The following is a 16,160-nucleotide window of genomic DNA, read 5'->3' as shown; positions in this document are numbered from 1 at the left end:
AAACAACGCCTCTCACATTGGCTTGTGGACGCTATAATCTTGGCATATGAATCAAAGGGAGTGCAACCCCCAGGGAACATCAGAGCTCATTCCACGAGGGGCTTGGCCGCCTCTTGGGCTCTGTTCAGGGGAGTATCACTGCAGGATATCTGTTCTGCGGCCAGTTGGGCTTCTCCCCATACGTTTGTGCGTTACTACAGGCTGGATGTCACCAGAACCTCAGTAGCACATTCGGTCTTGGGGGTGGGGTCTTCCTAACCCTGCCTTCCTTATGTGTGACACACATAGCCTATGTTTCATGTCCTGCTTCACACCGCAGTTACGCGGTTGCGTCGGTGTGGCGAGTTCATGATTATGAGACGCGTCGTGCACCGCCCCTCGGGGTGACCGTCTTTTTCTGGCTAACAGGACCTCACTGTGAGTGTATTGGGCAATCGGGGAGCTGTCCATGTCTCTCCCATAGGTGGATCTCGAAACGAGATGATGAAAGAGAACAATAGGTTACTATCGTAACCCCGGTTCTCTGAAACATCGAGTGGAGAGATCCACCAGCGTTGCCCCGCTTACCGCACGAGAAGCGAATATACTTACTGATGTACAGTAGCGTATGCAGCCCATATATGCCCGCTGGTAAGGGGTAGGGCCTTACTGGGCATTGGCTGCGCGCTCCTGCCTGTCTTGTCAGACTTGGTGCAATTGGATGCTTCTGCAGAGGTCAGGTACGGATGCCCTTCCCATAGGTGGATCTCTCCACTCGATGTTTCAGAGAACCGGGGTTACGATAGTAACCTATTGTTATTTAGGCTGCTGATTAAAATGGCATTTTAATGCACAAAAAGGTGCAAATAGAATAGTGAAATCAAAATGAGTTTAACAGTAAGTTTAGTAACGCACCAAACGCTATTATAGCAAACTAATCACATTAGACCATTCAGTTATATTAATTGCCTAATGCACACAGTACTGCACAAATTATAGTGATCACGAAAGGTCTTCAACGCGTTCAATCTGGACCAGTACAACACAAGGTGGATAGGCTATACCGCACCCCATCAGTTAATTGGTTCTATACTGCCACCTCATGGCGCAGTTGTGTAACTTAGAAAATATGAACTCGTGATCACGACAAAACAACTTTTGTTATCTTGAGATCACAAGATAATTAACTTGTGATCACGACATAAGACAGAAAAAATATATAATCCATGGCCGTTCAGGGCTTCCGTAATGAAATACATATTAAACACAATGTATAAATATGCATACCAGTGCTGTATTTACTAACAGTACTGTATTTATTACGTACTGTATTTAGTAACAGTAAAAACAGTAATACTGGGAAATATTACAGTTTAAAATAACTTTCCTTTGTGAATATATTGTAAAAATGTTGTTTATTCCTGTGATCAAAGCTGAATTTATCATTATAACTCTATTCTTACGTGTCCTTCAGAAATTATGATCCTATGATAAAATCATTCTGATATGATGATTTGCAGCTCAAGAAACATTTATGATTATTATCAATGTTGAAAACAGTTGCACTGCTTAATTTTATGAAATCCATGATTATTTTTATTCTTACAGGATTTTAATTAATAGAAAGCTCAAAAGAACATAATAACATTATCAAAGTCTTTACTGTCATTAATTCAATGCATCCTTGCTGAATAAAAGTACTAATGTCTTTCAGAAATGTTGTGTATCCACTCACAGGGCTGCTGTCCCAGTGCAGAAAGCACACGTGTGGCTGTAACCTGCAGACCAGCACTAGACTCCGCCAGCGCAGAAAACACCACGCTACACAAAGACTGCTGAAACGCAACCAATACACTCTCCTCTGTGTACATGCAGGAGACAGAGAGAAATGCATCAACACTGTATATCAAACAAATATTTAAAACATGTTGGATCATTAAAATAGGGCCCTAAAACTCTAATATGAGTGCATAGTCTGAAGCTCAAGGCGCAGGTGCACGAGAGCGTGTCTGAATCTACTTTTGCTAGTTTAACGACGGAAAACTGGTCGGCGCACCAGGTGTATGGTCCAAAAGGGTTCTCTCCATTATCTTAATGAGTCCTCATGGGTATGTGTTTTGGGCGTAGCGTGCAAAAAAACAATAAGAGTCTTATCTGCCATTCCCTTTAAAAGGTAGTTGGGCTCGCACCATGGCTAATTCGCTATTTACAAGGCAGAATATAGACACCCTCAACCTGGCGAGTCAGTTTAAATACATGTGTGTATGGCCTCAAATAATTAGCCAATTTCATTCGTCATTACAGCAAATAGGTAATTCTGAAACATGCAACGATTATCCATTATATGGCATTTTTATCTTTATGTACACAATGCATGGGCGTCGGAACCATTGTGTGTGTGTGGGACAAGACCCACCCACTTTTTAAGACCAATGATATTGGACCCACTCACTTTTATCGTCTCTAATTCAGCACATGTCTGTTTACCTTGACTACCCCTTAACCGAGAAACTTATTAAGAAACTTATTATTAAACACATGTTAAACGCTTTATTTTCCCTTTTCTAATATTTTCTCTTTTTTTATTGAAAATAAATACCTTTCCGATCTGATATGTGATGGGGAAAGGGAGTAGAGCGAGTGTGGCAAAAGGCGGATTCGAACCTATGCTCGATTTGCCTCGAAACTTTATGCCATGCGTCACTTACGCCTATTCTATAGCCACGATAAGTAATTCAGTGATTTCTGTAATTTTGCCTGTCCCAATCAATCGTTTAGTAAACGGCACTTTTTCTGTCTGGACACGGAGCATAAAAAAACATGCAACTTATTCATTATCATTATCTGCGAAACTGTTGATTTCTATGGCAGTTGAATGAATATAGCCTTTTTATTAGACTATTGGTATTGACTGGTTTAAGGTCTTTTTTGGTATAGGAAAGGGATATGGCCTCAAACGCACCACAATGCAGGAAATCACATCTATGAAATCATTTTTTTTTATGGGGGAGAACCCCCAGACCCCCCGCAAAACAATTTCCCCACCTATCATATCTTGCCTTATGGGTCCTGCACACTGTGCGATTTTTCAAAATCCTTTGCGAATGTCCCTTGTCAGACTGTACGAACATGATCGCCATGTCACACTGAAAGATCTCAGTTGACATTAATGTCAGACTGCACGATAGTGAAGGCACGCTAAAATCGGACGCGCACAAGAAAACTCAACCGGAGTTTTATATAATCAATGAATGACGCGTTCGGTGACAGTGAGCTGCATTACACGCGGGACTGAAATGCTGGCAACAAAGAAATCTCTAGCTCTCGTTTTGGTCATAGTTTGTCTTGAAAAACGGAGATATTTGACTGTCGTCGTAGGAGAAGTCACACTGCAGGATTGTGTGCCAAATCTTCTGACACTGCCAGAATTTCGTCTGAGGTAAAAATTTGATCGCAGCGCTCATTAATCGGCTGCCGGTGAACATGTCAAACTAACGACCAAAGACGTCAGATTTTAGCCTAGGATCAGAGGAATCTTTTAGGATTTGCTAAATTTGTCCCAGACGGCCAAATTGTGGCCAAGATCGCACAGTGTGCACCCGGCTTTAGCCGCTACTGACCCACCCACTTTTTATTTGCTTCCGACGCCCATGACACAATTTGGCATGTGTGTGTGCTGCTGCACAATCCCTGTGTGTAATAAGCAGATTGCATGCAATAGGCACATATTACTAACACTCCCTTTAATTAACACAATTTTTTTTACTTTAGAGCAGGTTTGTGTTGGTCAATTGTCAGTAGTTTTTAGTTTCTCACAATAGCAACACACCTGGTTTTCAGACTAGATGCCCATGGGCGAACAGATGCGCAAGTGCATTTGCTATTTAAACAATGTGATGCTGGGCGTGAAAAAGACAACTGCTTTCGGGCTGAAACTAGCAAAAAGACCTTGCGTCGCGCTTGGCATCGCTTTGTGCCTGGTGTATAATAGGGCCCATAGACTCTTTCCAACAAGCAGTAATCAATAAGCACATAAACACAGTTGTAAAAAGTCTATGAATTAGATTTGGTATCAGTCGCTATAAGTCCGGAGGTGAATGTGTGAGCATGGTATCTCGTCACATACCTCCATCTGCAGGCCGGCTGAGTGGGGTGGGCTGCACGAAACCCTGCAGAACCTCCAGCAGGGTGCGCCGCTGTGCACACTGTATAAAGAAAGATCAAATGAATTATGCATTACAGCACAGAATGCTTATGTAAAGACACTGGCTCATTTCTGAGTACATCTGCAGCAGGACTCAACTGCTGAGTTACTTGATTTCAACTTAGTAGCACGTGCTCTTGAGACAAAGAGTAAGTGTCATGCGCTTTAATGGGTTAGTTCACCCAAAAATGAAATTAATGTCATTAATGACTCACCCTAATGTCGTTCCATACCCGTAAGACCTCCGTTCATCTTCACACACAGACATAAGATATTTTAGATTTAGTCCGAGAGCGTATCCAAGTGTATACACACTAATAATAATAAAAATAATTAGTTACATTTATACAGCGCTTTTCAAGGCACTCAAAGTGATTTACAAAGAAGGGGGAATCTCCTCAACCACCACCAATGTGCAGTATCCACCTGGATGATGCGACGGCAGCCATATTGCGCCAGAACGCTCACCACACACCAGCTTATGGTGGAGAGGAGACCGAGTGATGAAGCCAATCAGGAGAGAGGGATGATTAGGAGGCCATGATGGACAGGGGCCAATGGGCAAATTTGGCCAGGATGCCAGGGTTAAACCTCTACTCTTTATCGAAGGACATCCTGGGATTTTTAACAACCACAGAGAGTCGGGACCTCGGTTTAACGTCTCATCCGAATGACGGTGCTCTTTGTCAGTATAGTGTCCCCATCACTATACTGGGGTGTTAGGACCCACACAGACCACAGGGTGAGCACCCCCTGCTGGCCTCACTAACACCTCTACCAGCAGCTACCTGGTTTTCCCAGTTGGTCTCCCATCCAGGTACTGACCAGGCTCAGCCCTGCTTAGCATCAGTGGGAAACAAGTCTTGGGCTACAGGGTGATATGGCTGCTATACTGCACTATACTGTCCATGTCCAGAAAGGGAATAAAAAGACCATCAAAGTAGTCCATATGTGACATCAGTGGGTTAATTAGAATCTCTTGAAGCATAGAAAATACATTTTGGTCCAAAAATAACTAAAACTACGACTTTATTCAGCATTGTCTTCATCGATCAATGATTCGGATCGCATGCCAAAATGCTGAAATCCCGTGACATTAGCTATCCGAATCATTAATCGAGTCACTGATTCACAACCGTTTGAATCTTTATTTGAGGATTTAATACAAACAAGGAAGAGAAGACAATGCTGAATAAAGTCATAGTTTTTGTTATTTTTGGACCAAAATGTATTTTCGATGCTTCAAGAGATTCTATTTAACCCACTGATGTCTCATATGGACTACTTTGATGATGTTTTTATTCCCTTTCTGGACATGGACAGTATAGTGTGCATACACTTAGATACGCTCTCTGACTAAATATTAAATATCTTAAACTGTATTCCGAAGATGAACGAAGGTCTTACGGGTGTGGAACGACATTAGGGTGAGGAGCTAATGACATCAATTTCATTTTTGGGTGAACTAACCCTTCAAGAGAGTACCTGTGTCCTGTTGTTGTACTGCTCCAGGAGAGCAGGTATGACGGCAGCTGACACTATCAGACTGGCTCTGTATGAGGCTCCGGCGGCGGCCTGCAGGAGTTTGGTACTGGGCCACACCAGTTTGAGGTCTGGCTCGCAGAGATGGTGCTGACAGTCTGAGAGGACAAGACACACACAAGCTGTGATGGTAGAACAAGCACTGATGCATGTGAAGATGCTAGTTATGAGCAGCCCCATACAGAATCTGCACACGCAGAATTCTGCAGAAAACTGCAGATTGTAGTTCCCGTCATTTGAGACGTATACAGAATTGTGTGCGTGATTGTGAGGGGTTGTAGGCTGCGCTTATTGATGTCTTATTTTTTTAAGTTGATGTGAGTTAAGGAAACATCACTTGTCTACAAAAATGACTTATTTGACAAGAGACAGGGATATTAGGCTGCCATCACTTTAAGAGTTTATGCACGGATCCAATATACTGTTACACATCATACGTTATCTTTCTCAACCATTTATGTTCCAAACTTGATTGTTTAACCGAATACCCGCCGAGATGGGCATTTTGACATAATTTTGTATGTATTTGACTGTTAAAGGGCAGAAAGCCACTTATATAGATCAGTGGTGGGTGCACTTTTGGTGGGAGCGTGAAACCTGTGGGAATTTGTAAAACTATGCGCAATACAAGCACTAATTAACCAGAACGAATGAGACGAGCAAGGGAGAGGAGGCGGGTGTCTGATGTTATTGCCTGCACCGCGGCTCAGAATTGGAAAAACATGAGACTAACCGACTGGTCACCGGTCCGGGCTGAGAATGAGAAAAATCAGCCGTTGACAGTCGACCGTTGCATCTCTAAAATATGTGAAAATATTTTATGAACATTCAAGAAACAAAACCTTTTCTAGTAGAGCTTAAAGTGGGGGTTTAATGCTATTTTATGCATTCTAACTTATTTACAGTGTTAAAGAGTTGATTCTCATGCTAAACAAAATAAAATATAATGAGTTGGATGTATGGCGGAGTGCCAAATATACTCCTTTCTGTGCCAAATATACTCAAGTTTATATATACAAGTTTCTGAAAGTTTTTTTTCCAAGTATGGCCCTGCATGACATCATAAAGGGTGTAATTGCTTCTATGAGCAATTCTCCCGGATGACAGCACGCTAGCACACACGCACGCACCCACGCACACCCACTTGCAAAGGCAAGTGTGCGCCCATCAACGAGCTTCCTTAAAGGACAACTCCGGGGAATTTTTAAGTTTATCTTGATCGTTATACCTTTGTGAGTACAGTTTATAAAAAAATAAAACAACGAACCGGATTGGTGCTTGCAACACGGAGCTATTACAGTTAACGCCCAGAGCCCCACCTCAGCTAAAACGGCAGCTATGGGGGCATAAACGTAAAGGGTGTCTTTGTGCCTCTTAACAGACACAAAATGCAATTAAAATGTCTGTCCAACATGAACAGGGCCCTTACATGACAACGATATGCGTTTAGCCACTTAGCCATTGTTTAAATTCACCTAAATAGTGTTTTAGACGGCTAAATGTATTGACTAATAGTCCAGTTGGGAAGAGTGTTGTGTGTGTAAAGCATGATTATTTTATTTCTGCACATCTTTCCTCAAGCCGTGTGTGCCCAAATGGAAGGATAAATAAAGCTTACATTGCCTCCACAGTGGTTGCACCTGTCTTCGACCATGGAATGGCATTTTTCTTTAATCGGCCTGCTGTGTTGTGTCTGTAAGTTAGTCATCCTTGTCAAAGTGTTTGCTGCAAATTTTCCATTCTGTTGCCACAATTCGGAAAGGCACAAACGTGAACCATTTCTTCTCACTTGTGAGCCCGATTGGATCATCACTCTATGATGTCCGGTTCACAAACGAATCGTTCTTTTTATCCGGTTCTTTTTAGTGAACCGGGCGAACCAGTTCACCAAATCGTACTGAATTGTTCTAAACGGTTCGCGTCTCAAATCAACGCTGATCTCACAAGTTACTTTAGTTACTCACTTTCTGACATGAGTGACAGTCCCTCCGAATAGAAATAAACTAATATCTTGAATTATATGTTGTAACTCCAACCGTTTACTGAGTCATGTTTTGCTGAGAGAACTTATGAACTCACGAGCAGCTGATACTGAGCATGCACGTGTCACTGAACGTACAGCGGTTCTCATATCAGCAGTACAGAACCGAAAACCATTTCTTTCGGACAAGTTCGATACTGAGAACCGACGAGCAGAGCAATGAGATCACTCTTCACACACACGATACTCCTCCCAACTGGACTATTTGCCTTTTTTCCCCACAAGACTTCAGTGTGAGACTACAGCTAGCCGTCTAAAATGGGTAACGTTAAATTTAAACAATGGCTAAGTGGCTAAATGCATCTCATTGTCATGTGAGGGCCCTGTTCATGTTGGACAGACATTTTAATTGCATTTTGTGTCTGTTAAGAGGCACAAAGACACCCTTTACGTTTATGCCCCCATAGCTGCCGCTTTAGCTGAGGTGGGGCTCTGGGCGTTAACTGTAATAACTCCATGTTGCAAGCACCAATTCGGTTCGTTTTTTTTTTTCTATAGACTGTACTCACAAAGGTATAACGATCAAGATAAACTTAAAAATTCGCCGGAGTTGTCCTTTAAGGTTATGGGAGCCGTTGGCAGCACTGCTGGAATCCGCTGCAATTGACCAATCGGAATAAAGTATTTCACAGAACCGTGTAACAAAAAAAGGCATAATATGGCCTCTTTAATTATGAATAATCATGGCAAGATGTGTTCATCCATAATTTTGTATGATTTGCTATTTTTACCCTTTATGCATAATTCTTGCATTAAATCCATGTACTACTAAGATAACATCCTTGTTTGAATCCACCATTGATACCTTTGAGGACGAGGTTTAGAAACACCTGCAGGGAGTCCTCTGAGTCTGAATCGAGCACAGAACGAGACAGACAGGACGTCAGCGCACTGAGAGCCGACAGACCGGCTGACTCCACCCGCTCACTGGCCGTCTGGAACACCTACACACAGGAAATAAACTCAAAGATCAAATATACTACACAGCAAAGTTTTCAAACTGTTTATGCCACAGACATAATGACCTCCTCCCTAAAATTATAGTCAGCAATATGCTTTTATGTATAAAGACCCACTTATCCTGTGAAAAATTATATTTTTATCTGAAATAGAAAAGAAAATATATTAAATATTATCTGGGAAATTCTTACTATCATTTAAGTGAACACTATTACTGAAGGGAAATAACATTAAATTAAATTATTTATTTATATTTGAATTCATAATTTTAATACATTTATTATTATATTTATTTATAATTTTTTACATCCAAAAAAAAACCCTAATTTGAACATTCCTACAAAATACAGTGTCCCAAAGTGCTTATATCCATGATTTGACTGAAGTGGGACACAAAAAAGGTATGTATCTGTAACAGCTATTTTTAGCAACAGCAAGATAGAGAAGCTCTTTGATGTATTGTATTTGCAAGTAATAACTCACTTCTTAAGTGGAAGCAGCTTTATTTAATTACTCTCAGTATTCAGCACTTGGACATTCAAGCTTTTTAAACAGTAACTAGAGCTGTGGTTGACACAACTGAGACAAAGAAACCAAGTTAATTTTTTATGTTTGTCTGAGTCATGGACAAACACAAGGAAAATGTTACTGGTGAAAGTGAATTGTTTCAAAATCTCTTTGTTTGGCCTGTAAATAAATTGAGCTGCCAATTTTTGAGCAAACTCTGTAGAGATTTGGGTCAAACTTTGTTCTAATGTTGGGTTTTCTATGTATCCAACCAAGAGCAATCAGACGTTCTCTCTCATTAGTGCTTGATAGTCTAAAAATAAATACAAATCATCATATTCATCATGTATGTGGACTATACAGCGGGTAAAATAAGTTGTTGAAGTAAATATATTTATGCTATTGATATGAAATTTTCACCAGATGTTGGTAATAAGTAGGGATGTCACGGTGCCAAAATTCCAGTAGTCGGTACCAATACCATTACAAATTTTACAGTTCTCCGTACCAATTTCGGTACCACAGTTAAATGTTTTTATTTTATTTATTTAACTATTTAAAAATAATTAGAATCAAATTTAATGAGTTTATTATTTATGATGATAATCATTATAAGTAAATAATACAAGCATTTAAAGGCTACATGCTGGTTAAAAGTAAACATTGTTTATAAAAAAGATCAAGTGAAAAATAAGCTAAGCATAATTATTTTTATTATCAGTAGTAGCCTATTATTATTAGATAGAGACATAGCTAAATCTACTGCACAACAGAAGTCTGATATATTTCTGTCAATTCCTTTAAATTATACCAAAACATTTGACGGGTTGCCGTAAAGACCATTGAGTGTCTGTGTTCATGATTTAACAATATCGTGTTTTCACAAAAGAAGTAAGATATTAAAGTGACTGTGACATAGCCTGTGTGTGTGTGTGTGTGTGTGTGTGTGTGTGTGTGTGTGTGTGTGTGTGTGTGAGAGCTGCATATGAAATCGCGCATCTGTGCATCCTTCACAGAGACGCAGAACATGCAGGAGTAATATTGAAATAGTATTTTGTTTAATATTCATAGACACTTTATATTCGGCTACAGTCTGGAGCTCTGCGAGTAGATAAACACAAAAGCGACTGAACAGCTGCAGGTACCGAATATACTCGGGAGTTGGTACTGCAGAAATGCTAGTATCCTCACATTTTCTTAATTTCAGTAAAATAATTGCAGTGCACATCACCCAAAGAACATCATACCAAGAGTGAAGTTTGGAGGTGGGGCTATTTTTCAGCATATGGTACTGAAAAACTTCATATGATTTAAGGAAGGATGAATGGAAAAATGTACAGCGAAATTCTTGATAAAAACCTGCTGCCATCTACCGGGATGATGAAGATGAAACAAGAGTGGACATTTCAGCAAGAAAATGATCCCTAACACACAGCCAAATTAAACTCAATTGTTTTTTCAGAGAAAGAAAATAAAGCTGCTAGAATGGCCCGGCCAATCACCTGACTTCAAAACAACTGAAAATCTAAGGAAAGAACTAAAGATCAGAGCTCATAGAAGAGGCCCATGGGACCTTCAAGATTTGAAGACTGTTTATGTGGAAGAATGGGCCAAAAATAACACCTAGTTTCTCCATACAGGAGGCGTCTTGAAGCTTTCATTACCAAAAAAGGCTTTTGTACAAAGTATTAAATACATTTCAGTAAGCGCGTTCAATACTTTTTCCCTTGTGTCATCTAATTTATGGACATCTGTGGTTTGATTTCTTTGCATGTGTGGATTGCATGGCTTGTTACCAACATCTGGTGAACATTTTATGTCAACAGCACCTTTAGAAAAATATTTACTGAGAAAAATGACGACGTTCAATACTTATTTTACCCGCCGTATGTATTCTAAAGAGAAATTACACGTGGTTCCTTTAGTTTTGTCCCAATAAAAGCAGCATAAAGCAGATTCCGGAGTTTATTAGCTGCAGAAAAGGTGTTAAGGGGGACACAGATGAGGAAGAGGAGAAAGAGATCATTATTTTTCTCAAGTTGTGCTTGTATAGAGCTGTCACTGTAATACTTATAGCACCTCACTTGTCAAAATGATAATACAAGTTTTGTTTCCCCCATCGTCTCTTTAAAGGTCAGCAAAACATTAGGTTGAGCCTCATCTTCCATTGCACCATTGAAAAGTCATGTGATTGTAGTTAGAGTTCACCTGAATTGACGTCATTTGCCAGCGTCACTTTTTCATTTCAGTGATGTACAACTCGCAATGACAGGGAAATATCTAACATGTCCACTTACAAGGTAGATGCAAATATTCATATAAGATTTATTTGCACATACAGTGGGTACGTAAAGTACTCAGACCCCCTTCAATTTTTCACTGTTATATTGCAGCCATTTGTTAACATCATTTAAGTTTTTTTTTTTTTTTATTAATGTAAACACAGCACCCCATATTGACAGAAAACACATAATTGTTGACATTTTAGCAGATTTATGAAAAAAGAAAACCTGAAATATCACATGGTCCTAAGTATTCAGACCCTTTGCTGTGACACTCATATATTTAACTCAGGTGCTGTCCATTTCTTCTGATCATCCTTGAGATGCCTCTACACCTTCATTTGAGTTCAGCTGTGTTTGATTATACGGATTGGACTTGATTAGGAAAGCCACACACCTGTCTATATAAGACCTTACAGCTCACAGAGCATATCAGAGCAAATGAGAATCATGAGGTCAACGGAACTGCCTGGAGAGCTCACAGATCTGGCCATGGTTACAAAAACTTTTCTGTTGCACTTAAGGTTCCTAAGAGCACAGTGGCCTCCATCCTCAAATGGAAGACGTTTGGGACGACCAGAACCCTTCTGGCCGTTCAGCCAAAATGAGCTTTTAGGAGAGACGAGCCTTGGTGAGAGAGGTAAAGAAGAACACAAAGATCACTGTGTCTGAGTTCCAGAGATGCAGTCGGGAGATGGGAGAAAGTTGTAGAAAGTCGCCCATCACTGCAGCCCTCCACCAGTCGGGGCTTTATGGCAGAGTGGCCCGAAGGAAGCCTCTCCTCAGTGCAAGGCACATAAAAGCCCACATGGAGTTTTCTAAAAAAAAGAAAAACACCTGAAGGACTCCAAGATGGTGAGAAATAAGATTCTCTGCTCCGATGAGACCAAGATTGAACTTTTTGGCCTTAATTCTAAGCGGTATGTGTTGAGAAAACCAGGCACTGCTCATCACCTGTCCAATAGAGTCCCAACAGCATCATGCTGTGGGGGTGTTTTTCAGCTGCATGTACAGGACGACTGGTTGCAATCGAGGGAAAGATAAAAGCGGCCAAGTACAGGAATATCCTGGACGAAAACATTCTCCAGAGTGCTTAAGACATCAGACTGGGCTGAAGGTTCACCTTCCAACAACACAATGACCCTAAGCACACAGCTAAAATAACGACAGAGTGGCTTCACAACAAATCTGTGACTGTTCTTGAATGGCCCAGCCAGAGCCCTGACTTAAACCCAATTGAGCATCTCTGGAGAGACCTGAAAATGGCTGTCCACCAACCTGACAGAACTGGAGAGGATCTGAAGGAGGAATGGCAGAGGATCCCCAAATTCAGGAGTGAAAAACGTGTTGCATCTTTCCCCAAAAGACTCATGGCTGTATGAGATCAAAAGGGTGCTTCTACTAAATACTGAGCAAAGGGTCTGAATACTTAGGACCATGTGATATTTCAGGTTTTCTTTTTTAATAAATCTGCATAAATGTCAACAATTCAGTTTTTTTGTCAATATGAGGTGGTGTGTGTACATTAATGAGAAAAAAAAATAATTTAAATGATTTTAGCAAATGGCTACAATTAGCCTGACGTGGTCATACTCAATTCTAGTCAGAATATGAGTCTGAAACTGCTCCATTGGGCTGTGATTATGGGGCGTTTCAACCGAACCAAGAAAGACCTCAATTGGATAGACCTAACCAATCAGAGCAACGAAGCGACGCATTGTCAAATATCAACAGAGTTCAACTGCACTGTGTTGCCAAGTCCGCGTTTTTTCCGCGGGTTATTTTCTATGTCTGCGGGTTGAAGCGACTATTATGTGATATATAGACCCATGAGTGCGAATTTCAGCAGGCAACCTTGCCAAAATAACACACATTTTACCCCCCAAACGCCATTTTCCCCCGGAGAACCCCCCGAGAAGCTATTAGGGCTAGTAGTTGGCGCGTTTTGTTGTAAAAAACTTGGCAACCCTGTCTGCACGCGCGCTGAAATCAGGCTGGAATACACGATCTTTGCCGGTGTTGTAAAATAATTTAATGACACACAGAGTACTTACCCAACATGATCATCATTTCTGAGAGAAATTGTGATGGTGAATGCAAATACAAACAAGCTCTCCGTTTAGGATTCGAACAAATATAATCCAAGTCCAAGCCCCTTTGATGACGTGGATGATTACATTACTGTTTATCATCCGTCCGTCATCTTCTAAAGCCCGCCCTGATGATTTCATTGGTCCGAACAGTTTCAGGCTAGGCTACAATATTACCGAGAGAAAAATGTAAGGGGGTCTGAATACTTTCCATACCCACTGTATGTATGAGGCCTAAAACCAATCTGAGAATATCAGAATCATGTGCTTTTTCCTGCTCATCATACATAGCACAGATCTGATTAAAAAAAGATCTGAATTGGGTCATTTGACCCTTGTCCAAACCGGCCCTTGACCTAGAACGAGTTTTCTGGATGCTTCGGCCTTACACTCAAGTCATTTGAAACTTCAAATCTTGGCATAAAGTGGTGGGAAAAGTGTTGTGCAGAGCAAACTAATATGAGAAAAGCACCTGTGAGTTCCTGTGTCCATTGTTTTATGCCGTTGTCTCTTACCTCCCTCCGTATCGCGCTCCAAAGGCCCGGAAGGAATTCTGCCAGCTCTTTATGGCTATATGTCAGACCGCAGGCAGCCTAGAACAGATGAAAAGTTTACAGTTTATTTATAGCACAGTAAGACATGTTTTATATGTAACACTTTATTTTGATAGTCCTCTTTAGACATAGTAACTTTGCAAGTACATGTCTTATTTTACTAGCCCTAACCCTAACTTAACAGTCTCACTAATATGACAGTTAGTCACATGTCTAATTTGGACTATCAAAATAAAGTGTAATTATTTTTATTTTTTTTATTGTATATTAGAAGATATTTTTAGCCAGAGCAACAGTAAAGCATTGTGATAGCAATGCCAGTCATGGGTTCAATCCCCAGGCAGTGCATAAACTGATTCAAATGTATAGCTTGAATAAAACACGTTACTTCAGATAAAAGCATCCGTCAAATGCATGAATGTTAAGGGAAAATCTATAACAGTGGTTCTCAAATGGTGGGTCACAGACCTGGTCTGCACCAGGGAAAGAATAATGATAAACACAAATAGCAAAATAAGGCAATTTACAGTGTCCTTGTTACATGTAGTTACTATAGAAATTACTATTAATCGTGCATAATTATGTCCAACTAACCCTAAATGACACCCCAATCTTTTTGCTCTTGATATAAAAAAAATCATGGATTTAAAAAAAATCTGAAAGTTATTCAAATTAGGATGAAAATCCATTAAACGTTTTCCCAAATTCTGTTTTATATTTTCATTAAATTTTTGGACTATTTTAATGGTTAAATAAAAATGTTTTAAATAAAAAGAATGTCTAATTAATTAAAATCATGAGGCAAATACAATTTAAGAAAAAAATATTTTAAAAAGAAAATACATGTTTGGAACCATTTTTATCTCAAAATTATTTTTTTGGTGTGTTTTTTATTTTATTTGTATACGTTTTATTTTTTACGTTTTCTGGATTCAATTGTAAAGTTAAATTACATTTTAACAATCAAGAAGCATGTCTAAATAATTCAATTCATAAAAACAACAATAGTTTTTTTATTTAAATCTTAATTTTGTATTGTGTATTTAATTTTTCTGGCAATCAAATAAACGTATAAACATTAATTTAATTAATATTTTAATCAAAAAAATCCAACAAAGTGCTGCACAACAGAGCTTTACTGTTAAAAATAAAAAAAGGAAGACAAATTGTGGTTATTACTTAAAAACAACAACAACAAAAAAACACATCACGAGTACAACAACCACATTGACCAATCTAAAGTCTCAATCCTAAAGCAGAATTAACTGTGAAGAACTGTAATCGAGTAAGTGCATTGCAGCTGTACCAGTGTCTGCAGGGAGTCCACTTTGGCACTCTGAACATCTGAGTCCAGCTTCTCAATGATCAATGGTAACAAAAACTGTCAGAGGAAAGGATACAAAACAATACACACACGTTCCATTCATTAAACAATTTGCATAATTTCCGAGTCTATTGATACACAAAGCCACTGAGTATAATGGCAAAACAAAGGCTTATTGAGTTTATGTCTGAATTAGGTTTAGGCCCTACCTCAGCAAACCGAGATGTCCCAGTAAGAACAGCCCGTAGAGAAAGAATAAGGTCTTCCTGTGTGATCCCATGAGGATCATTGGGTGGCTGAGAACAGACAGAGGAACAAAAATAGAAATCCAGTTATTGACCAGTCAAGTCTCAAAGAGTTTGTACATTGGATAGTATGTACTAGAGCTGCACGATTAAGTTAAAAGATTGAGATTTCGATTCAAATGCCAACGTGATCTTATTCCTAAATGATAGTTATATGTGTTTCAAACCTTTGAATTGTGGGATAATCGTGAACAAACAAAAAACAAAATCATGATTCTTAATTAATCCAGAATCGTGCAGCTCTAGTGTTTACAGGGTGTCAGTACGATTCTTATGAAATAAATGAATACTTTTATTCCACAAAGATGCATTCAATTAATCAGAAGTGACAGTAAAGACATTGCTAATGTTACAAACGATTCTCTTTCTAAT

The 16,160-nt window shown here is 39.6% G+C and overlaps 1 protein-coding gene across 1 annotated transcript in view; it reads right to left on the bottom strand.

Annotated features, from left to right (window-relative positions):
• mms19 (MMS19 homolog, cytosolic iron-sulfur assembly component) overlaps positions 1-16,160 on the bottom strand; it is a 48,075-nt gene that overhangs the window by 23,450 nt on the left and 8,465 nt on the right. The window contains exons 9-15 of the mRNA XM_067429270.1: positions 15,693-15,779; positions 15,466-15,540; positions 14,121-14,198; positions 8,572-8,710; positions 5,669-5,823; positions 4,106-4,184; positions 1,715-1,840 (exon numbers count right to left, since the gene is read on the bottom strand). Coding sequence (XP_067285371.1) covers positions 1,715-1,840; positions 4,106-4,184; positions 5,669-5,823; positions 8,572-8,710; positions 14,121-14,198; positions 15,466-15,540; positions 15,693-15,779 — 739 coding nt within the window. The remainder of the gene's footprint in view (positions 1-1,714; positions 1,841-4,105; positions 4,185-5,668; positions 5,824-8,571; positions 8,711-14,120; positions 14,199-15,465; positions 15,541-15,692; positions 15,780-16,160) is intronic.

Source organism: Pseudorasbora parva, chromosome 21 (assembly GCF_024679245.1).
Source record: "Pseudorasbora parva isolate DD20220531a chromosome 21, ASM2467924v1, whole genome shotgun sequence".
Taxonomy (NCBI): Eukaryota; Metazoa; Chordata; class Actinopteri; order Cypriniformes; family Gobionidae; genus Pseudorasbora; species Pseudorasbora parva.
This window is presented reverse-complemented; position numbering and strand designations above follow the sequence as displayed.